The 24,447-nt window shown below is 43.7% G+C and overlaps 1 protein-coding gene across 1 annotated transcript in view; it reads right to left on the reverse strand.

The window, feature by feature from the left end:
* LOC109938442 (semaphorin-5B-like) overlaps positions 1–24,447 on the reverse strand; it is a 197,476-nt gene that overhangs the window by 145,292 nt on the left and 27,737 nt on the right. Inside the window, exons 3-4 of the mRNA XM_048599262.1 lie at positions 4,806–4,905; positions 484–529 (exon numbers count right to left, since the gene is read on the reverse strand). Of these exons, the coding sequence (XP_048455219.1) occupies positions 484–529; positions 4,806–4,905 (146 nt within the window). The remainder of the gene's footprint in view (positions 1–483; positions 530–4,805; positions 4,906–24,447) is intronic.

A 24,447-nucleotide genomic window follows, 5' to 3' on the forward strand; every position in this document is an offset into this window, starting at 1 on the left:
TATGGGACATAAAATTTGGTTCAGACCAGCTGGGTCAAAAAATCCACCTCTGTTCTTTGTCTGGTTCAAATGAAAGATCATTGACCTGAAACATTAACTCTGTTTCTCTCCACAGATCCTGCCAGACCTACTGAGTGTTTCACTCATTTTCTGGTTTTATTTCATACAGGGTCTCTTTCGAATAAAGGTGGAAGTGATTTACTGATTTGTTCAAGTAATTTACAAGAAGTAACTGCCATATTTTGTGTTACGGGGCTGGTGCTGTAATTGAGGCCAGTACTTCAGAAGATCTTGGACAAAAGTAGATATTGCTGGAAAAGCTCAGCAGGTCTGGCTGCATCTGTAGAGAGAAATCAGACTTAGTGTTTTGAAATGCTAACTCTGGCTTCTTTCCACAGATGCTGCCCGACCTGCTGAGCTTTTCCAGCAATTTCTGTATTTGTCTCTGCTTAGAGCGTCCGCAATTCTTTCAGAAGATCTTACCTGTATAAGAGAGATGTTATCCAGAGTGAGGCGAAAGAGGTAGTTTCTGTAAAAGGACAGACACAGATATAAACATGTTGATATTAAAAAGCCAAACAAATCAGATTGATTATCTGTTCTTACAAGTTTCCACGAATTCAACCAGAGAAATTCCACAACCAATATGGGTAACCCTGGTTTGTACTTCTGGGCAAATGTGAAAGCATGCAAAAAGATGATTGAATGCAAATTCCGAAGAGCATATTGCACAGAAGAAAATTTGGCAGAGATTGAGTAAAACAGATCTGCTGATGGCAAAGAGAGAGAGAGAGACAGAGAAGGGAATAGAATAGGGAGACAAACAAAAACATAAGAAAATAGCAAGAAAGCAAAAGGGTGAAAGAAAGAGAGTGCAATTAGTGAGAGACAAAGAACCAGTGGTAGGGGGTTGAACAGAAGTTAACGTGTAAAAGTAAGAGCATGTAAAAAGAAAGAAAGCGCGGCGAGTAAAAGCATAGAAAAGCAGCAGAAAGATAAGGGGAGCAAAACTGAAAAGAAGGCAAGTGAAGGACGAGATGACAATCCACAGTAAACAAGAGGAACAAAAGACATCAGAACTGAAAAAGCTGAAAATGAAAAGAGAAAAGCAGTTTGAGAAGGATAAAAGGAGATAAAGAAAATCAGAGATTAAACTAGCTTGTCAGAAAATAGAGACAGACATATTAAAGCTACTCAAGGTAAACTAGGCTAGCTGATAAAAAGAACTTCTCAAGAATTTCAACATTTGTAGAAAAACACAATCTGAAACCTAGAGACACCATCTGATTGATAGTCAGTTTAATGACTAGATTCACGTGCAACTGGCAAAAGTACAAAGATGTCATCGTATTGTAAAGAGGGCTCTTAACAAATAAGAAACATATCAAATCCCTCCCTTTTGCCTAGTGGCGAGGGTGGTGGTGAGCTGCCGTCTTGAAACGCTGTAGTCTAGTTGTTGTAGGTTGACCCACAATGTCCATGGGTTGGGGGGGGGAATACCAGGACCCAGTGACAGTGAAGGAACGGCGATATGTTTCCAAGTCAGAATGGTGAGTAGTTTGGATGGAAACTTGGAGGTGGTGGTAAACCCTCCACTCCTTGATCCTGATCAATGATCGCTCCGTCAAGGGGAAACATTTCTTCCTATCTATGTTATCTATGCCCAGCGTAAGCTTATACATCTCAATCATGACCCCCTCAACCTCCTCTGCTCTAAGGAAAACAACCCCAGTCTATCCAATCTCTCTTCATGGAGCTCCGTACGAAATGGTTAGATATAAAGATTTCCATTTGTGGAGAGTCCACAATTTACCACTATAACTAAAACAGTCAGTAATAAATCTAATCAGAAATTGAGGGGAAAATTCTTCACCCAGAGTGTGGTTAGAATGTAAAACTGACAGCCATAGAATCCCCACGGTGTGGAATCAGGCCATTCAGTCCACACCAATCCTTCAAAGACCATCCCATGCCTATCCATCCCCCCTAACCTGTAACTCTGCATTTCCCATGGCTAATCCACCTAGCCTGCAAACTATGGGCAATATAGAACATAGAACAGTACAGGCCCTTCGGCCCACGATGTTGTGCCGATCTTATACACTAAACCTAAAGTCTATCTAACCTCCACCCCTACCTTATACTATCATCGTATGGTATGGCCAATCCACCTCAACTGCACATCTTTGAACTGTGGGAGGAAACCCACGCAGACACGGGGAGAATGTACAAACTCCACACAGACAGTTGCCTGAGGGTGGAATCGAACTTTGGCCCCACGAGATCGCAACACTCAGTACTGAGCCACCATGCTGCCCGATTAGTTGAGGTGAGTAGTACAGATGTAATTAAGGGAAAGCTGACTACATTAAAAGCAGAAGTTGGCAGCGTTAATTGAAGAGAAATGATAGGAAGCATCTGAGGAACATAAACACCAACAAAGACCGAAACCAAAAGCAGTAAATGCTAGAAAGACTCAACAGGTCAGGCAACATCTTTGGACAGAGGAACAGAGGCAACGTTTCAGATCAATGACCCGACATCAGAACTGAGGAAGGATAGAAATGTCAGAGTTTTCGAACAAGTGGAAAGATTTATTAGAGAGGAAAATGAAAAGGTGGAGGATAAGGTGCAGGACCGGAGGGATTAAATTGCATGGTTCCGCGTTACAACAGCCAAAGGGAGTGGTCATGGGTAACGTAAAAGAACAAAAGATGTGCCCAGATGAGGTTTGAATGGCTACATGGTGGCAGGAGCAAAGAAATGGCATAAAGAAATGAATGCAAAGCAGCCATAAAAAAACGTGAAGCCAAACCGGGGTACAGGTTATGATTCAAAATTGAGGAAATCATAGTTGGACCCCAGAGGTTTTCATTTCTCCAAGTCAAAAAATAAATTTTTTTTTTCATTAAGATAGCATTGAACTTCATTGGACCACAGGTCAAGGTTTGAGAGGTCAGAGTGGGAGTCACTGGCCTCTTTCTGTGCTCAATATTGTGTGCAAAACCTTCCCTGTCTAAGTCGATCCAATGAGGTGATTGTACTCCGAAAGGCTTCACTGTAAAGTTATGCTATTTTTTAAGCCAATGTGGAGTCAACCATTCCTTAGATAGCACGAGTTAGACAACTGAGCTGACATATGGAATTACAAATTAAGAGCAGAAGGAGGCCACTCAGTCCCCCTAGCCTGCTCTGCTGTTCAACATGATCATGGTTGATCTGATTATGACCTCAACTATACTTCCCTACTTACTTGTGACAACATTTGTCTGCCCTGTCAATCAATTTTTTTTATAATTTATCCATGGGATGTGGACTTTGCTGGTTGGGCCCACATTTATTACCCATCACCAGTTGGCCTTGAGATGGTGAGCTACCTTCTTATCCACCTCTACCCTAAAAATAGCTGTGCCCGCTTTCTAGGTAAGGCTGCTCCAAAGACTCAAGACCAGAATTGACAGTGTGAACACAGAAAGGTTGTTTCGCCTTGTGGAAGAGTCTTGGACCAGTGGGCACAATCTCAGAATAAGGGATTGTCTATTTAAGACAGAAATGGGGAGGAATTCCTTTTCTCAGAGGGTAGTGAATCTGTGGAATTCTTTACCACAGAGAGTTGTAGAGGCTGAGTCATCAAGTATATTCAAGGCTGAGATAGATTTTTAATCAGAAAAGGAATCAAGGGTTCTGGGGTAAAGGCAGGAAAGTGGAGGTGAGGATTAGCAAATCAGCCATGTTCTCATTGAACGGCAGAGCAGACTCAGTGAGCTAAATGGCCTTTTCCTATGTCTTACAGTCTTGTGAACCCTCTGAGAGAAAGAATTTCTCCTCACCTCCATCTTTAATAGGAGATCCTTTATCTTTAAACTGCATTTCTGATATTCAGGCTCTCCCACATGGGGAAACATCCCTTTGACAAACACCATATCAAGTCCCCCGGGATCCTATATACTCAAATAAAATCACCTCTTATTCTTGACATAATCTCACAACTATGAACGCTACTGATGTGAGAGAGCGACTTTAAGTGAAAAAGTAAAAAGTTAAAAAGACGTAGGAAGGGGCAAGCATACATTTCAGGACACTTGAGGTTTGCAAAAGATTAGGAGAGAAAACCAGGAGCTGCAGGAGCATGGTAAAGATGAAGTCTATGGGAAATAGTGTCATAGTGCCAATGGTACTGGACTAATAATATAGACATAGGACTAAAGGTAAAGGTAATATTGCCATATTCCTACAGGGAGAAGGGAGAAATACAAAAGGGTCCAGAGGGGCAATTTTTTCGCACAGAGGGTGGTAAGTGTCTGGAATGGGCTGCCAGAGGTAATGGTAGAAGTGAGTACAACTTCATAATTTAAGAAACACTCAGACAGGTACATGGATGGGATATTGACTAAACACAGGCAAATGGAACTAGTCTAAATTGTGAAAACTAGGCAGCATGAGCAAGCTGGGCCGAAGGGCCTGTTTCCATGCTGTAGATCTCTATGGCTCTATGACTATGACCGGTGCTGAGTTTAACCACAGGGTCACCACACCTCAGGGAAGGGGAGAGGCTGAGAAAGGGAGTCCTTCATGGTAACCTCAGCAGGTGTGGGAAGATTTGGAGTTGTGAGTCCATTGTGTCACTATGGCAACTGGAGAATTCACACACCATCCGTTTAATAAATATGGAATTGTGTTTGGTTTGTTATGGTGACAATGAAACTGTTGTCATAAAAAGAAAAGCCAGATCGGAGCATATCACAGGAACTTAGAAGAAAGCTTATACCAACACTGCAATCACCACAGACATTGTTGGACAGTACCTGGCTCCAATGACTAGCTGATTTCTGTTGAGGTCGACTGCCAACTGGGAATAGTCGTATACTCCTGGAAAGCTAAAATTCAACACCCAGGGCCTCAAATCTGTGCAGAGAGAGAGAAAGAGAGAGAGTGAAGTTGGAATATTTTCAGAATGAAACTTGAATAACAACTTGCACCTATATAGCACCTTTGGTGTCAGGAGTGTTACCAAACAAAAGTTATCACATACACTCTGATCACTACAGTGACCAAAGGCTCAGGTATGGTTTTAAGGTATGGGGAGAGGTAGAGAGACTGAAAGTTTTAAGGACGATTGTACAAGGTTTAGGTCCCGTTCAGCGGTTGGAGAGGTTAAACAATTTGGACACACAAGGTTTAAACTAACTTGGAAACTTCAGAAATTAGGGCTGGAGACGTTTACCTGTAAAAGGTGCAAGAATCCAGGATAAGTGGTCGTTAGCATACTGTATGTGTCAGATCTAACAAATGGTTTGGCACCAAAGCAATATGATGTGATATGGCAAATTTTGTCACCATTGAAATTCTTCCTTTGTGGAAATTTGACATGAGGCAAGGGCGGGAAGAAATCCATATAATTATCTTTCACTCAACTTTAAAAGGTCCTTTTTGTATTTGCATACCTGCTTTAGTAGTCAGAGTCAGGAGTGTGGTGGATCACATTTCTCACTAACTGGATGAAGGCAACACTGAAAACACTCGAATTTCAACAACGTGTCGGTCCACCAGTCATGGAAGTATACAACACAGAAACAGACCCTTCGGTCCAACCAGTCCATGCCGACCATAATCTCAAAATAAACTAAGCATTTCTTCACCCAGATGATGGTCAGTCTGGAGTATTCTCTATCAGAAAAAGCTGTGGAGGTCAAGTCGCTGAATACATTCAAGAAAGAGACGGATAAATTTTAAGATTTCAAAGGCACCATGAGGTATGGAGAGAAAGGAGAAATATGACTTTGAGATGGTGGATAAGCTATAATCTATTGAATTGTGGAGCAGGCTCAAAAGGCCAATGGCCAACTCTTGCTCTGAGTCTCCATGTTTCTTCACTACAGTTTCATCTTACTTCTATCCATCCACATTGTACTTCCTTTATTTATTTGTTTATGGCACGTGGATATCAAACATATATTACACATTCCTAATTGCCCTTGAGAAGGTGGTAGTGAGCTGCCTTCTCAAACCCTCAGGGGTGTACGTACAGTCACTGGGACAGGGAGGAACTCCTTGAGGTAGAGAGCCGTGAATCTTCAGAACCCTCCAACCCAGAGGAGTGTGCATGCTCAGTCATTTAGTGTATTCAAGACTGAGATTTATAGACTTATAGAGTCATAGAGTCATAGAGATGTACAGCACGGAAACAGACCCTTTGGTCCAACTCGTCCCTGCCAACCAGATATCCTAAATAAATCTAATCCCATTTGCCAGCAGTTGGCCCATACCCCTCTAAACATGTCCTATTCATGTACTCATCCAGATGTCTTTTAAATGTTGTAATTGTACCAGCCTCCACCAATTCCTCTGGCAGCTCATTCCATACACACACCACCCTCTGCGTGAAAAAGTTGCCCCTCAGATCCCTTTTCAATCTTTCCCCTCTCACCTTAAACCTATGCCCTCTTTCCATCATCGCCTCCTCCCCTCTCTCTATTTATTCCAGTGTCCCCTTCCCCTCCCCCATTTCTGAAGAAGGGTCCAGACCCAAAACATCAGCTTTCCTGCTCCTCTGATGCTGCTTGGCCTGCTGTGTTCATCCAGCTCTACACCTTGTTATCTCAGATTCTCCAGCATCGGCAGTTCCTACTACCCCTCTAGTTTTGGACTCCCTACACTGGGGAAAAGACCTTGACTATTCACCCTATCCATGCCCCTGATGATATAATAAACCCCTTTAAGGTCACCTCCGACACTCCAGGGAAAATAGCCCCAGCCTATTCAGCCTCTCCTTTCAGCTCAAACCCTCCAAACCTGGCAACATCCTCATAAATCTTTTCTGATCCCTTTCATGTTTAACTTTGGGTCTCTGAGGTTATCAGAGGATATAAGGATCTCGTGGAGTTTAGGACAAAGAACAACCATGATCTTCCTAAATGGCAGAACAGACTTGAAAGATTGTACTGTGCCTTCCTGCTCTTGATTGCTATATTCTTTGGTCAGCTCAATGGTTAAATCTTCAATCCAATTCATCTTCCTTCTGCATTACAGCAGTACAATGAAGAGGAAGATATCCAGTTATTCCTGGTTGTCAAAGGTTGAGATGTGGACCATTGTTAAACATTGTGTATTATCCTTCATTCTAATTATCACATTTTCCTCACATACAAATTAAATCTAATTCTCATTCACACTCTATCCTTATTGTAATGCACTCCCTATAATCCACCACCATTTACAGTCTCCATTATCATGTTTGAATGGCAACACTATACTCTCTTATTAACTCAATCATTAATTCATGTTGATCTAATTGAGATATTTAATTAAAGGGTTGATATAGCAAAACCATTTGCTTTGGTGAGGGAATTCAATGTAAAGGGGCATAGTCTTCAAATTGAAGAGAGTTTCTTCAGGAACAAAGCAGGAACCTTTTCAGACCTTGTCAAATGACATGGAAATCTGAAACATTGTTCCCCTAAGAAGGCTAAGGGATGTGGGCATCAAGTGAAACTTTCCAGGCCGAAGATGGGGGTAATTTTTGTTGGTTAAGGGTAGAGCAAACAAATAGGACAAATGGACTTGCGTTGCAAATCAGCCATGGTCCAAGTAATTGGAGGAACAGGTTTGAGCTACTCATGTTCCTGACAGAAATTGCATCTCTGCAACATCTCATCACATCCTCATGCAGTCCCCACCCTGCTATAAATGGAAGAATATTCCTGGGTGTAGCCCATTGATTTATCCCCATTTCCTGTTCAAATCTGTCCAACATGAATTAATGATTGAGTTAATAAGAGAGTATAGTGTTGCCATTCAAACATGATAATGGAGACTGTAAATGATGGTGGATTATAGGGAGTGCATTACAATAAGGATAGAGTGTGAATGAGAATTCGATTTAATTTGTATGTGAGGAAAATGTGATAATTAGAATGAAGGATGTAGCACCATCCAATCCTCAAATAGTCCAACCTCTTTGAAAAGCCAGTCTGTCACTTGAGAATGTTGAGAAGGAACATCAGGTAGATATAGGGGAGACGTCAGAGGTAGGTTCTTTACTCAGAGAGTGGTAGGGGTGTGGAATGCATTGCCGGAGAGGGTAGTGGAGTTGGCCTCATTAGGGGCATTTAAGTGGCTATTAGATAGGCATATGGATGATAGTAAAAGGTAGGGGTGGAGGTTATATATACCTTAGGTTTAGGATAAAAGTTCGGCACAACATCGTAGGCTGAAGGGCCTATACTGTGCTGTACTGTTCTATGTTCTATGTTCTATGTAACGCATTGCATGGAAATCTGGTGGAAGGAGGTTCAGATATTTGATATTCAGATATCCTCAGACATTTGAGGAGGCATTGGATGGTTATTTGGATAGAGGTGGTGAGAAGGGATATGAAGAAAAGGCAGGAGATTGACCACAGAACTGACGCAGACATGATGGGCCAAATGCCAGGTCGTGGGTTTGGAAGGTACTCTTGGAAGGTGACAGGTTTTTTGGGTGTGTGCGTGTGTGCGTGTGTGTGTGTGTGTGAGCGAGTGTGTATGTGTGTGTGAGAGTGTGTATGTGTGTATATATGTGTGTGTGTGTGTGTGTGTGTGTGTGTATATGTATGTGTGTGTGTATATGTGTCTGTGTGTGTGAGGGTGATTGTGTGTGAATATGTGTGTGTGTTTTTCGATGACTCTGAGTTTGTGACCGTGAGTTTGCAGTTTTGTGTGTGTGCATCTGGGTGAATATGCAGTTTTGTGTGTGTAGGTGAGGTTGTATGTGAGTGTGTACGTGTCCGCCTATTTAGTGTGTATTGTGAGGACCGAATAATCACATCCAGCCATCCTGAGTGCAGGGTAACTCCGTGCCTTCCTGTGATCAATTTTCACATGTTCATCCAGTCATTCTTTTCGGTTGGAACAGTATTAATTTAGTTTCAGAAGTGGCCAACGATTGGGATCCGAATTGCAATCTCTGCGTTACTAATTCCAGCGTCTCCAAATCAGAAGGTATGTGGTAAACCTGAAAAGACCAACAGGCCTCCAATGCCACACCAAGTAGACCAGATCACTGCTGTAAAGTACATGGCTATTAGTCACACCAGTGAAACGAGCAAAATCAGTCTGTGTCAGCGAGCAAAATGAAGAGCTTTTCCAGGCTATTGTAGAGTCAGCGATTCATCTTTGGCCCAAAGCCTAGAAATGACAGCTAGCTAGTTCTCTGAAAGTAAACGATGGCAGCTTTACAAGGGCCCTTGGTATAACATTTTACCTGAAATTTGCACCATTGACAGTGGCGTGCCCTTTCAGTAACATACGGGACCCAAGAGTTTAAGAACGTAAGAAATCAGAACAGGAGTGGGCCATGGGACTAATGCTCCATTATTCAACAGGATCACAGTTGGTTCTCTACCTCAAATCCACATTCACACACAATACTCATACCCTTTCATTCCTTGCACATCCAAATCCTCTGTTATCAATATACTTAACATCTGTAATTCGACACCAGGCTCATTAGATTTTGTACTCCGATGTTTCTTTTTATCTAATGTTTTGGAGTAGATTTGTAGCTCGGGTTGTGGGTATTGATGTTTCTTTTTCCCTCTTTATATTGTCATGAGATGTGAGCATCATTATGCAGGCCAGCATTAATCGACCATCCCTAATAGCCCAGACAGCAGTTGTAACAGCCGGATCAAGAGTTTCCGGTATCTCCATATGACAAAAGGCCGAAAAGTCTACACCAGCTGATGTCACTATAAAGGTCCAACCTTCTCAAACTTGCCCCTTAACTCCCTCACCTGACGCACGGTGACCATTAGGTGAAACCACCACCAGTCATCTCTCTCTCTAATGAGTTAGCAGCCTTACGGTCTGATAGGACTTCATGATGAAAAGAATGTGGAGACAGCGAAGGCAATTTTATGAGAATGTTACCAGAACTGAAAGGTTTTTTTTTTAATCATTATTCATTCATGGGACATGGAGGTTATGGGCTAGACCAACATTTCTTGCCCAGAGGACAATTAAGGGTCAACCACATTGTTTTGGGTCTAGAGTGACATGCAGGTCAGACTGGCTAAGGATGGCAGATATCGTTCTCTAACAAGACATAAGTTAACAATCAGTAAAGGGTATTGTTTCCACTCATGTAATTAGCTTCACATCACAGACATTATTAATTAAGTTTAAGCTGCTGTGGTGGGATTGGAACTCATGTCCCCAGACCATTATGCAAGAGTTTCAGGATTAACAAGTACAATGACATTACCACATCATAGTACAATGTGAGCTTGTTTCTTTCTGACACAGAGACTGAGAATACTGCCCACTGGTAACTGAAAACTACAAACTGAGGCCAACACATGACATTCTTCAAGGTTTAAAATCACTGTAGCAGAGTCCTGCTGGGACTGTCAGGAATAATCGTTAACGTAGAAACATAGAAGATAGGAGCAGGAGGAGGCCATTCGGCCGTTCAAGCCTGCTCTGCCATTCATCACAATCATGTCTGATCATCCAACTCAATAGCCTAATCCTGCTTTCTCCCCATAACCTTTGATCCCATTCGCCCCGAGTGCTATTTCTAGTCGCCTCTTGAATACGTTCAGTGTTTTGGCATCAACTACTTCCTGTGGGAATGAATTCCACAGGCTCACCACTCTTTGGGTGAAGAAATGTCTCCTCATCTCCATCCTAATTCGTCCACCCCGAATCCTCAGACTGTGACCCCTGGTTCTGGACACACCCACCATCGGGAACATCCTCCCTGCATCTACCCTGTCTCGTCCTGTTAGAATTTTATAAGTGTTTATGAGATCCCCCCTCATTCATCTGAACTCCAGCAAAAACAATATCAACCTCGTCAATCTCTCCTCATACATCAGACCCGCCATCCCTGGAATCAGCCTGGTAAACCTTCGCTGCACACCCTCAAGAGCAAGATCATCCTCCCTCAGAAAAGGAGACCAAAACTACACACAATATTCCAGGTGTGATCTCACCAAGGCCGTGTAAAACTGCAACAACACAGCCCTGTCCCTGTACTCGAAACCTCTTGTAATGAAGACCAACATACCATTTACCTTCTTTACCGCCTGCTGCACCTGCATGCTTACCTTCAGCGACTGGTGCACAAGGACACCTAGGTCCCACTGCACACTCCCCTCTCCCAATTTACAGCCATTCAGGTAGTAATCTGCCTTCTTGTTTTTGCTTCCAAAGTGAATAACCTCACATTTATCCAAATTATACTGCATCTGCCATTGATTTGCCCACTCGCCCAACCTGTCAAGATCATGTTGTAGGATTTCTGCATCCTCGTCACAGTTCACCCTCCTACCTAACTTGGTATCATCTGCAAACTTGGAGATGTTACATTTTGTTCCCTCATGCAAATCATTAATATATATTGTGAATAGCTGGGGACCCAGCACTGATCCTTTGGGGGCACCCCACTGGTTACTGCCTGCTAATTTGAAAAGGACCCATTAATTCCTACTCTTTGTTTCCTCTCTATCAACTAGGTTCCTATCCATCTCAATACACTTTCCCCAGTCCCATGCGCTTTAATCTTGCACATCAATCTCTTACGTGGGACTTCTGTCAAACGCTTTCTGAAAACCCAAATATTCTACATTGACTGGCTCCCCCTTGTCATCTCCACTAGTTACATCTTCATTAGAATTCCAACAGATTTGTCAAGCATGATTTCCCCTTCATAAATCCATGCTGACCGTCTGATCCTGCCACTGCTTTCTAAATGCTCTGCTATAAAATCCTTGATAATGGATTCAAGAATTCTTCCCACTACCGATGTTAGGCTTACAGATCTATAATTCTCTGTTTTCTCTCCAACTCCCTTTTTGAATATTGGAGTGACATTAGCCACCCTCCAATCTGCAGGGACTGTTCCAGAGTCTATAGAATCCTGTAAGATGACCACCAATGTATCCATTATTTCCAGACCTACTTCCTTAAGTACTCTGGGATGTAGATTATCGGGCCCTGGGGATTTATCGGCCTTCAATCCCAACAATTTTCCCAACAACATTTCTCTTTTAATATTGATTACCAAGATGCTTTCAAGATTTGCTGCATCAGAAAAGTAAAGATTTGTCTAGTTTGAATTGAGCATCATTTCATCTTCAGAGGGCTGCAGTGACATAATAGCACAGAGTGAGGTTATTCAGCCCATTGAGTTCATACTAGCTTTCTGTACCGCAAGCTAGTTAATCCTATTCCCCACTCTTAATGGAAGCACAGAGTTAAATGAATATCCATTTTCCTTAAGCAGTTTAGTTGCAGGTCATTACCATAAAACAGATCATCTTCACAGACCGACCACCCACGCTTCCACATTACAACTGAGCCCCAAAACTTTAAATCCACATCCTGCTATCTGTTTACAATCAGCTACAGGGAACAATTCTTTCTTGTCTACTTCATCCAGAACTGTTATCATCTTACACACTTCTATGACCTCTCCCCTCGATCCCCTTTGTTCTAAGCAGAGCAACTCAAGCTTCTACAACTTTTTTTGGAGTATTGCATACAATTCTAGTCACCCTGTTGTAGAAAGGATATTATTAATGTGGGGAGGGTTCAGAAAAGACTTATCAGAAAGTTGCCAGAACTGGAGGGTTTGAGTTATAAGGATAGGCTGTGACTTTTTTTTACTGGAGGTTAGGAGTTTGAGGGGTGACCTTATACAGGTTTATAAAATCATGAGGGGCACAGATAAAGTGAATAGCAAACATCTTTTCCCTAGGGGTAGATGAGTTCAAAACTAGAGGGCATAAATTTAACATGAGAGGGGAAAGAGGTTAAAAGGAGTCTACGGGGCAACATTTTCACACAGAGAGTGATTCATGTGTGGAACGAACTGCCAGAAGAAGTGGTAGATGCAGGTACAGGTACAATATTTAAAAAACATTTGGACAGGTTCATGAATAGGAAAGGTTTAGAGGGAAATGGACCAAACGCAGGCAAGTGGGATAAATTTAGTTTGGGAAACTTGGTTTGCATGGATGAGTTGGACCGAAGGATCCGTTTCCATGCTGTATGACTCTACAACCTCTGCTCAAAAAACAAATTACTGTGTAGAATAGTTTGTAAAGTTTGTGCTTTTTCCTCCATGTCCAATCTCCATGATAGATATTTTTAATCAACCAGCTCAGACATATTATGACACACCTCGGTCACACCTCTGAACTCGGGCCATGACACAAAACTTGGGAGAATTGTAAACTGTGAGAAAGACAGTGTGGAGCACCGAAAGAACATTGACAAGTCCATGCAGGGGGCAGGTATGCAGCAGGTGAGTTTCAATACAGAGGGCTGTTGAGGTTGGCTTATTAAGGTGGAGACAGATTTTTAATCAGTAAGTGAATCAAGGGTTACAGGGAAAAGGCAGGAAGGTGGGATTATCAGATCAGCCATGATATGATTGAATGGTGGAGCAGGATCAATGGGCTGAATGGCCTACTGCTGCTATACTGTATGGCCTAAAATATGAGGTGATGAATTTTGGTAGGAAGAACATTGAAAGCCAGTATTAAATAGAGGGTACAATTCTAAGAGGAGTACAGGAGCAGAGGGACCTGGGTGTCTATGTGCACAGATCATTGAAGGTGGCAGGACAGGCAGAGTGAACAGTAAGTAAAACATACAGTGTCCTCCATCTTATTAATAGAAGTAGAGACTACAAGAGGAAGGAGGCAATGTTGAACTTGTCTGCAATACTTGTTAGGCTTCAGCTGAAGTATCATGTACAGTTCCGGGTACCACATTATAGGAAAGGTGTGAACGCGTTGGAGAGAAAGCAGAAGTGATTTACAAGAATGGCTCCGTGGATGAGAAGCCTCAACGATGAGGATAAATCGTAGGAGTTAGGACTGGTCTCCTTAGAGAGAAGTAAAATAAGGGAAGACCTGATAGAGGTTTCCAAAATTGTGAGCGGCATGGAGAAACTACCCCACTCATAAAAGGGTCGAGAGTAAGACGGAACAGATTTAAGGTGATTTGCAAACGAAGCAAGGATGAAGTGAGGAAAACTTCTTTCTTTCAGCGAGTAGTTATAGAGTCACATGGCTTGGAAACCGGCCCTTCGGTCCAACCAGTCCATGCCGACCATAATCCCAAATTAAACTAGTCCCACCTTCCTACTCCTGGCCCATATCCTTCCAAACATTTCTTATTCATGTACTTATCCAAACGTTGTAACTGTACCCACATCCACCATTTTCTCTGGAAATTCTTTCCACACATGAACCACCCTCTGTGTAAAAAAAGTTGCCCCTCATGTTTATTTTAAATCTCTCTCCTCTCACCTTAAAAAATATGTCCCTGAGACTTGAACTCCCCCACCACAGGGAAAAGACACCTGCCATTCACCTTATCTAAATCCTTCATGATTTTATAAATCTCTATAAGGTCACCCCAGCCCCTCCTTCCCCGCCCCCCAACCTCCAATGTTCCAGTGGAAAAAAAGTCCCAGCCTATCCAGCCTATTTTTATAAGTCAAACCCTCCATTCCTGGCAACATCCTGGTAAATGTTTACTGAACCCTCTCCAATCTAATAATATTCTTCCTATAACAGGGCAACCAGAACTGGACACAGTACTCCAGAAGAGGCCTCACCAGTGTCCTATACAACCTCAACATGACGTCCCAACTCCTATACTCAAAGGTCTGAGCAATGAAGGCAAGTGTACCAAACGCCTTTTTAACCACCCTGTCTACCTGTGACACAAACTTCAAAGAATTATGTACCTTAACCCCTAGGTCTCTAGTTAGGGTATGGAATGCACAAACTGCAAATGGGGTAGGCACAGGTTGAATTGAGACATTCAAGAGAGCACTGGATGGTCATTTGGATGAAAATAATGCACACGGTTTTGGGGGAGAGAAAAAGAGACTGGGACTCAGTTGGAGAGCCAGTACAAGCATGATAGGCTGAATGGCCTTCTTTTGCACTGTAACTCTTCTGTGATTCTCTGTTGAGATTGGCTTCAGTCCAAGATCCTGCCTCTTGCCAAGTGTCAGGCTCTTCGCGTATTGCTGCCTTTGGACAGGATGTGAGTCAGCTCCACAGTCACTGCCCCTGAGTGGCCGGAGAGCTTGACAACATGCAGCGCACACACAGCCAGGCTTAAAGCTAAAACAATGAGGAGCAATAACCCTTCGAGAAAGAGGAGAGATGAAAAAAAAAGGGCCTTTTGTTTCTTCTGCAACCCCTTTCTTTCAGAATTAGTCCAGATGAATTCATCAGAGAAACTTTCAGGAACTGCCTCCATTAACTTGCTGCTGACTTGTAGCCTTCTGGGGCAGAACTAAACAGCCCAGCTGATTAATTACCGCCTTCAACAGAGAACTTTATTAGACTCTCATCTCCTGCATTTGCTGATCCAAATTAAGCAACGTCATGGAATCTCCTCAGTTTAATACATCTGTGCATTGTAATGGGCCTACCTCGATGATAAGCGCACAGATAAGAACCAGGAATTCAGCACATTACACAGTGACTGATATAGGCCAGGAAGGTCAAGTATTAATAGAAGACGGTGCAGTAAGAGACAAATAAATGGCAGTGTTGTTTACAAGAAATGATGGTTGGAGAGTTCAGCACTTTGGGTCACAATCTAAGGATACAGGGTAGGCCATTTCAGATTGAGATGAGGAGAAATTTCTTCGCCCAGAGAGCGGTGAGCCTGTGGAATTCTTTGCCACAGGAAGTGGTTGAGACGAAAACATGTTTTCAAAAAGGAGTTAGATATTGCCTGTAGAGCTAAATGAATCAAAGGGTACAGGGTCCGAGACAAAAACAGAAGTTGCTGGAAAAGCTCAGCAGGTCTGGCAGCATCTGTGAAGGAAAATTGAGAGTTAACGTTTCGGGTCCGGTGACCCTTCCTCAGAACTATGGGGTCCGAGCTGGATTGGCTCGAAGGGCCTACTCCTGGTCCTATTTTCAACGTTTCTAACTTTTGAAAATTGCCAGAAAGAGAGACAGGCTGCTGATGCTTTTTGCTTATCAGTACGAACACAGAAGGGAAAGCTAACATTACAAAAAAAATTGTGACACAGCTGAATTTCAGGTATTCCTTATTTGTTTTATTAATTCATTGGAGGTGGGTGTTGCTGGCTCAGCCAGTATTTCTTGCCTATCCCTCATTGGCCAGAGGATTCATCCACACCTTGCTGTGAGTCTGGAGTCACAGATAGACCAGACCAGATAAGGACGGCAGATATCCCTCCTTAAAGGGCATTAGTGAACCAGATGGCTTATTACAACAACGATTACAATTATTCCAGATTTTATTGAATTCACAGAATCCCTACAGTGTGGAAGCAGGCCATTTGGCCCAACAAGTCCACACTGACCCCCTGAAGAGGATCCCACCCAGACCCAATACCCTACCCTATCCCTGCATTTCCTATGACTAACATACCTAACCTGCACATCCCTGGACACTACGGGCAATTTATCATGGCCAATCCACCTAAGCTGCACATCTTTGGACTGGAAACCAGAGCACCCAGAGGAAGCCCACGCAGACACAGGGAGAACATGCAAACTCCACACAGACAGTCTCCCAAGGATGGAATCAAACCTGGGTCCCCTGGTTCTGTGAGGCAACAGTGCTAACCACTGAGCCGCCGTGTTGCCAACGGACTAAATGGGATTTCGACTCACATACCACAGATGTTGGCCTGGAACTTCTAGATTACAAGCCCAGTGATATTACCATTACACTACCACCTCCCCAGTTTAAAGGCCAACTGTTGGATGATGGAAGAAGTCACCAAAGCAGATTATATCCGTCCTGACTTAACGCTGAACCACCTTCTCAATCGCACGGTGCCCTCAAACTGGCCTCATCATCAGGGTGCTGACCTACATTGCAACAGGGACAACACTTGAGCTTGGCCGACTGTAAAGTACTTTGGAATGTCCTGAGGTTGTGAAGCGTGTTACGAAAATGCAAGTCTCGCATCCCCCTAGCTACAGCAACCAGTCCATCTCTACACTGCTAGTGTGGCTCAGCTGTCCAAGCATAAGTCAGACTCCTAAAGGCAAACTCTGTCACCATCTTGCCTGGTGTCTCCTACATTTCAAAAAGACAGAGAACAAATATTTCCCTCACCGGCCCCGACCGTTTATTGAAATCCTAGTGGCCACACAGTTTCTATCTCGAAGGGCGGGCAAAACTGAAAGCATTTTGATGGATGAGAATTCAATAGAACGGGAATTAATAGGGAAGGATTTGATCCATTAGAATTCTGAGCCATGAACTATGGCTTTATCAGTGAAGGGCAGCACCGTACGTACCCAGAATCAATGTACCCTACCCATATCTCTTCAAGGTTGGTGCTGATGCTTGTAGTATTTAACACAGCAGCTATAACACAAAATGAATATACCCTGCTAAAGCACAGTAAAGGAAACATAGATGTACATCTCCTTTCTACTCACGCAAGTTCTGGACAAAACATTTAAGAATTTGTATTGTCGAATATTCAACATAAGCAAATGACCCTGGGCCCACGTTATCTTGTTGTGGGTAAATGTCTTCAAACATAAAGCCAGGACATTAAAACACTGATAGAAATGTTAACCGTAAGCTCCAATTTAGGTTAAAGCTTCAGTGTGGAAAACTACAATCATTGGTTTGTGCTCATACAGTACTTCATGGCTCACAAGAATGTCTGAAAAAGAAGCCTAGCATGCAGTAAATTACACTGCTTACATAGAAACACTCACTTTGGTTCAAAAATCACAGAATCATAGATTTTTTACAGTGCACAAGGAGGTTATTTGGATCATCATGCCAGCACTGACTCTATAGTCCAGTGCCACTCACCCACATTCCTGCACACCACCACTATCCAAAAAAACCATCCAAGGAATGTGGTGGCCATCTCGCACACACCAGATCCCACAAGCAATAAGGAAAGAAATGATCATCTAATCTTTTTACAGGAATAAATATTGGTCAGGATGTCCCACTTTCTCTTTGTTGCACACTGACCTTATGCACTTTAAGCCAAGTGGCAGCTGCATCAAGTGTTTTGGAGGGTTTCTCGCCGTGAGGCCTAGCACGCTTTCTTGTCGTATCTCAACAAAGTCATCTCATTAACTACCTACCCCCACCCCAAAGGTGTCCCTCTTGTCTGCTTCTAGCCCCATCTTAACACTTGCCATTCCCAGAACAATTCGACACCCAGCAGATATCCTGGAATTCACTGCCATTCCTGGCACTTGGCACCATTTTCAAATGGTCTTAAGTGTGGCCCAGATGAGTACCATCACTCTGGAGCCGCCCTGCACAGTTCCTGCCATTTGCCCCGGATGTGGGAGACAAGGGAAGTTTGGCGTCCTGCTTCAGCAATGTGGACATGGAGGTCCTGTTGGACGAGGTGGTGCAGTGCTGGAATTCCCTGTGCCCTCAGGACCAGCAGACATTAGACCATGCCCAGCCTGGTCTGGGGTTACTATCCAGGTCAGTTTCTGAAGGAAAGCCCAGCACTGTGGGGACAAGATCAATGACCTTCTCCATTCTGCCAGCTACCATCTTCTCTTTGAAACCCACACTCACTCTATCTCTGTACCCAGCTCCCACCAAGGCTCATGCTCTACCAGTCTCATTATTCCCTGCTACACCTTCCCTCACTCATTGTCCCATACCCCAACCCCTATAACACTCACTGCCCCCACTACCCCCAGCTTGTCCTCTGAGCTGCATACTCACTCGCTCGGGACACCTCTCCACTTCCACCAACAGTAACAACAACAACACCCACCTGTTGTTCTCTCATCACAGGGAGAAAGCAGCTCACAATAGGACAGAAAGAGTCAGGAAAGATGGTGTGCTGCCCAACCTTCAGCTCCTCACTCCTTTATTGTGACTGCCCCAAGCGGCTGACTGAAGGTGTCCAAGCTTCTGGGCTGGTAACAGAGGATGCCCTTAACTTACAGTGTGCGTGGAACACCCTGACTGAAGGTTATCTCCCTGGACGTGACTGAGGATTACTGCCAACCATTACGAGCTTCCTGCCTTTGTGTCTGTGCAAAGCGACATGGTGGAACTGCAGTACTGTGATCCTGGCGGAGGGGGAAAAGCACGAAAGGCAAGGCAAGGCAGGGATGCTGTGAGAATCTTGGCGGGCTCAGAGTGAGAGAGTGCTATTACTGTAGTGAGTGAAAAGCCTGAAATGCAGCCTGCTCCAGTCCATGAGCTGTCTTTCTGGCTACGCCGTACCATGCCTGGCAGTCACTTCCGGAACCGGGGGTCAATGCCACAATTGGCATGCCGGTGCGGCAAAGTGGTTGACTCTTAGCTATCCTCTGGACAATTAGGGATGGGCAATAAATGCTGGCCTGGCTAATGGTGCCCACGTCCCATGAACGAAGTATAAATGAACCTAGCACGCTTCTCCAATGTGTAGTTCAGCACTGTCGTTCCCTCAGCTGATGATGAGTCACTTCCTGCTTTACTCTTGAAAGGCAAAGTTACCATCTAACAGGTAAGCTGGGTAATTAGTCACAGTCCAAAGGGGAGACCATGGGCGTCACACTATCTTCAGAGAAAGAGAGCGAGCGCTGGTGAGACAATTGGTCATATAGGTTAAGGGGCATTACTCCACATCAAGCAGGTAAAGAGGCAAGTGCTCAGTCTACTCTAGTCACAAAAGGAATTAAACCTATGTTGTTGGCATTATTCTGAACCACACACAGACCATCCACTGCACTGTAATCAACTTTCTAGCAAAACCAAAGCCCATGGGATTGAATGGAGAGCAGCAGCGTGCATATAAATTTGGCTAAGGGGACAGAAACAGGAAAGGTAATGATGAAGTGTTATTTATTAGGCTGGAGAAAGATATTCCCCTGAAGGCTTCATTTGGCTCACCGCTCTTTTTAATATATATTAATGCCTTGGGTTCATCGGGCATAATTTTAATGTTTTCAGACGATATTTGACTCTGGCAAGATAATGAACGATAGAGCAAATAGCAACAGATGTCAGGAAAACAGGCTGGTGAAACAAGCAGACACCAGGCAGGTGAAATGGGAGACCGAGAAGTGAAAAACGATACATTCTGCTCAGGAAACTGAGGAGAGGTAAGATAATGCGAAGAGCAGAGCACTGAGGGCGCAGGATCAGATAGGCAGGTGCTGGGGCAAGTACATTAATAAATCTTTGAAAATTTAGTAGGATGGAATAAGAAAAATGCATTTGTAATCAAGTATTCACTTTGTAGAACAGAACTTGAGTACTTCTGACAAAGCACACTTTTTCGAAGGTTTTTGACTTGCAAACATCAGGACCATTCAGAAGAATACCAATTCAAGGGGAAAACCAACATTTATACTAAATGAGAGGAAAATGCTGGTTGGTTGGCAAGTGGACTCTGCTTGGTAGAGGTGTTGCCATGGAGAATACACCAGTTAATTATGACTGACAGTCAACCACCAAGTTTTTATTGAATTCGATTGATTCTGATTGGTTGAGGTGTTGTCCTGAGAACTCAATCACAGAATGGCTATCACTGATTTTGTTGAGTTCTGTGCAGTACATGCAATGGAGAGGGTACAGAGGAGATTGACCAGGATATTGCCTGGGATGGAAAGGCTCAGTTATGAGGAGAGAGAGGATAGGCTGGGTTTGTTTTCCATGGAGCAGAGAAGGCTGGGAGGGGGATTTGATTGAGGTACATAAAATTATCAGAGGCATGAATAAAGTAGATCATGACAATCTCATGAGAAAATTAGACAGATATGTCGAAGACCAGAGGGCAAAGGTTTAAGGTGAGGAGCAAGTGGTTTAGAGGAAATCTGAGGAAAGGTTTTTCACGCAGAAGGTGGTAGAAATATGGAACATACTGGCCGAGAGGGTGGTGGAGGCAGGTACTCTCAGAACATTTAAGAAGCATCTAGATTTAAAATGCCAGGGCATAGTGGGCTTTGGACCAAGTGCAGGTAAATGGAATTAGTGTAGGAGCAAATACTGAAAACAAAAAATGCTGGAAAACAAAATGGGTCAGGCAACATTGTGGAGCTAACATTTTCAGCCCAACAAATCCACACTGTCCCTCAGAGCATCCCACCCAAACCCATCCCCCTATAACCCACCTCATCTACACACCCCTGAACACTACGGGCAATTTAGCATGGATAATCCACGCTAACCTGCGCATTTTTAGACTGTGAGAGGAAACCCACGCAGACACAGGGAGAACATGCAAACTCCACACAGACAGTTGCCCGAGGGTGAAATTGAACCCAGGTCCCAGGCACTGTGAGGCAACAGTGCTAACTACTGAGCCACCATGCCACCCATAAAGTTAGTCTAGATGACACATCATCAGAGGTGATATGAAGCATGGTGGGGCAACATTTACGCTATACTGGAGGTTCCTTTATTTATTTATTCATGGGATGAGGGTATTGCTGGCTAGGCAGTATTCATTGCCCATCCCTAATTGCCCAGAGGGCAGTTAAGAGTCAACCACATTGCTGTGGGTCTAGAGTCACATGTAGGCCAGAGCAGGTAAGAATGGCAGTTTCCTTCCCTAAAGAGACATTAGTGAGCCAGATGGGTTTCTTCCCAACAATCGTCAATGAATTCACAGTTATTGTTAGACTCTTAATCCCAGATATTTATTGAATTCAAATTCCACCATCTGTTAGGGTAGGATTCGAACCCGGGTCCCCAGAACATTATCTGGGTCTCTGGATTAACAGTCCAGTGATAATACCACTAGGCCGTTGCCTCCCATTGAGAGTGCAGATTAAGTGATCAGTGTGTCTAACTGCCAGACTGGAAAGAACAGATTGTCCCACTGGAGTGGGGTGGAGGGGAGAGAGGACATGGTGATGGAGAATGCAACAAGTAAAAGTAAATGAAAGGAAAGAAGTGGGAGTGAATTCACAACCTGAAGGCATTGAACTCAATGTTTAAGTCCAGAAGTTGTCAAGTGCCTAGTCTGAAGATGAGATGTTGTTCCTCCAGTTTGCACTGTGATTCTCTGGAGCATTTGCAGCATGCCAAGGAATGACACATTGGATTAGTGTAGTTTGGTGCTTGCACAGACATGGTGGGCCAAAGGGTTTGTTTCTATGCTGTATGACTCTATAACTCGAAGTTCTTTCTGTCTGCAAAGAACAAGTTCCAGTACACGCAAGTGTGTCACACTGCAAGCCTGACTGACATTCAAAATCATTTGTTAGTCACACGCTCAGCATTACTTAACAAATGTTGTTCAATTGCAGAATCCTGTCAAATGTTGTGTGAGATTGCTAGTTGGGTACGGTCGTGACCTTGCTTGGTGCGAGCAGCCTTGCCTGATAAGATCCACCAGTTTTGGGAATGTACGGTCTCCATATCTGGCATCACGGCATCACTGAAACTCGTATACCTCCTTACTTGCTTCTGTGATAGGCAGAACACACTCTTGACTTTCATGGAGCAGCCAGTTTCACCCATTGCTCAAATTTTTGAGCTACCTTAACCTTCCAGGATAATTGAAGATAGAACGGGCACTTTTCACTGAGACTGCATGAAGCTAAAGAACTTTGGAACTCCTCATATATTCATCACAAAAAGCTCACATCCAAGTTCATTGGGGAATAGGGAAGGTAAATGGCCTTCATTTCAAAGGGAATGCAATATAAAAGGGGAAGGTTTTGCTAAAACTATACAAGGTACTAGTCAGACACCAGCTGGAATACTCTGAACAGTTGACTTAGGAAAGATGTACTGACATTAGAGGCAGATCAGAGATGGAGAGACTGTCTTATGAGAAGATGTTGAGTAGGCTGGGCCTGTACTCATTGAAATTTAGAAGAATGGGAGAGGATCTTATTGAAACATACAAGATTGTTAGGGGACTTGACAGGGTAGGTGTAGAAAAGTTGTTTCCGCTTGTGGGAGAGGCTAGGATCAGAGGGCATCATCTCAGAAGGAAGAATCACACGTTTAAGGCAGACATGTGGAGTAATTTCTTCTCTCAGAACATGTGCAATTCTTACAAGGTTGGGTCATTAAGTATATTCAAGGCTGAGACAGTCAGATTTTTAATCAGTAAAAGAATTAAGTGTTTTGGGGAAAAGGCAGGAAACTGGAGTTAAGCGTTATCGGATTAACCACAATCTCATTGATTGGCAGAGAAGACTCAATGGGCTGTATGGCCTACTTCTGTTGCTATGTCTTACAGTCTTATGGCCTTAGGCCAACATCATTTCCCATCCTTGCTCTTGCCCTCAAGTGTTACATTGAACTTGCTGACAATTTAAAGGATTAAATGGAATTCATTTCACTCAGCCATTTAGTGAGAGCATGGCATTTCTTTTCTCTTTCCAGTTTAGGCCTAGATGCTGCTACTGGTGAAACTCTATGGGTTGCCAATGGTTGCCAAATCGGTACTGCATTATCAAGACCAGGAGTGTGCCAGTTTCAATCTCCATCCCTGTAGGGTTTACTCATTCCTCAACTCTACTGTGGGCCCAACTTCCAGGCTAGAAGAAAGGAACAACCTGGCCATTGTTCCAACTCCCTACTAAGAGGTGGCATGGTGGCACAGAGGTTAGCACAGCTGCTTCACAGCACCAGGGGCTTGGGTTCAATTCCACCCTCTGGTGACTGTCTGCTCGGTATTTGCACATTCTGCATGGGTTTCCTTGGGGTGCTTTAGTTTTTTTCCCACAGTCAAAAGATGTGCAGGCTAGGTGGATTGGCCATTGGGATGGGGTGGGTCTAGGTGTGATGCACTTCGGAGGGTTGGTGTGGACTCAATGGGCTGAATGGCCTGCTTCCACACTGTAGGGATTCTAATTATGACTGTGCCAGTTCTTTGGTAGATCTGTTCAATTAATCTTATCTCATACTCCTATTTTTTCCTTCCAACTATTTATTTTATCTTCTTTTCAATGTTGCGATTGATTCTGCTTTTCTCATCCTGCACATTGCATTCCAAATATGTAACCTCTGGTCCTTTTGTCAACCATCTTAAACCTGCTCCCTCTGATTCACAATCCTTCTGCCAGTTGAAGTAATTTCATGATAATTACTGTATCAAACCATGTGTAAAGGAACCTCAACAGCAGGTAGTGATGGTGAGACAAGGTGCTGAGCAGGGGAGATTGAGCTGTTGTGTCAGGACCTCCAACAGAAGGTGGCAATGGTGATGGAGGGTACTGATCAAACAGTTGTGCTAAGACCTCCAACAGAAGGTGGTGATGGTGAGGGAGAGTGTTGGGCAGGGGAGATCGAGCAGTTGTGTCAGGACCTCCAACAGAAGGTAGCGATGGTGAGGGAGAGTGTTGGGCAGGGGAGATCGAGCAGTTGTGTCGGGACCTCCAACAGAAGGTAGCGATGGTGAGGGAGAGTGTTGGGCAGGGGAGATCAAGCAGTTGTGTCAGGACTTCCAACAGAAGGTAGCGATGGTGAGGGAGAGTGTTGGGCAGGGGAGATC

This window comes from Rhincodon typus, chromosome 7 (assembly GCF_021869965.1).
Source record: "Rhincodon typus isolate 14 chromosome 7, sRhiTyp1.1, whole genome shotgun sequence".
NCBI classification, from domain to species: Eukaryota; Metazoa; Chordata; class Chondrichthyes; order Orectolobiformes; family Rhincodontidae; genus Rhincodon; species Rhincodon typus.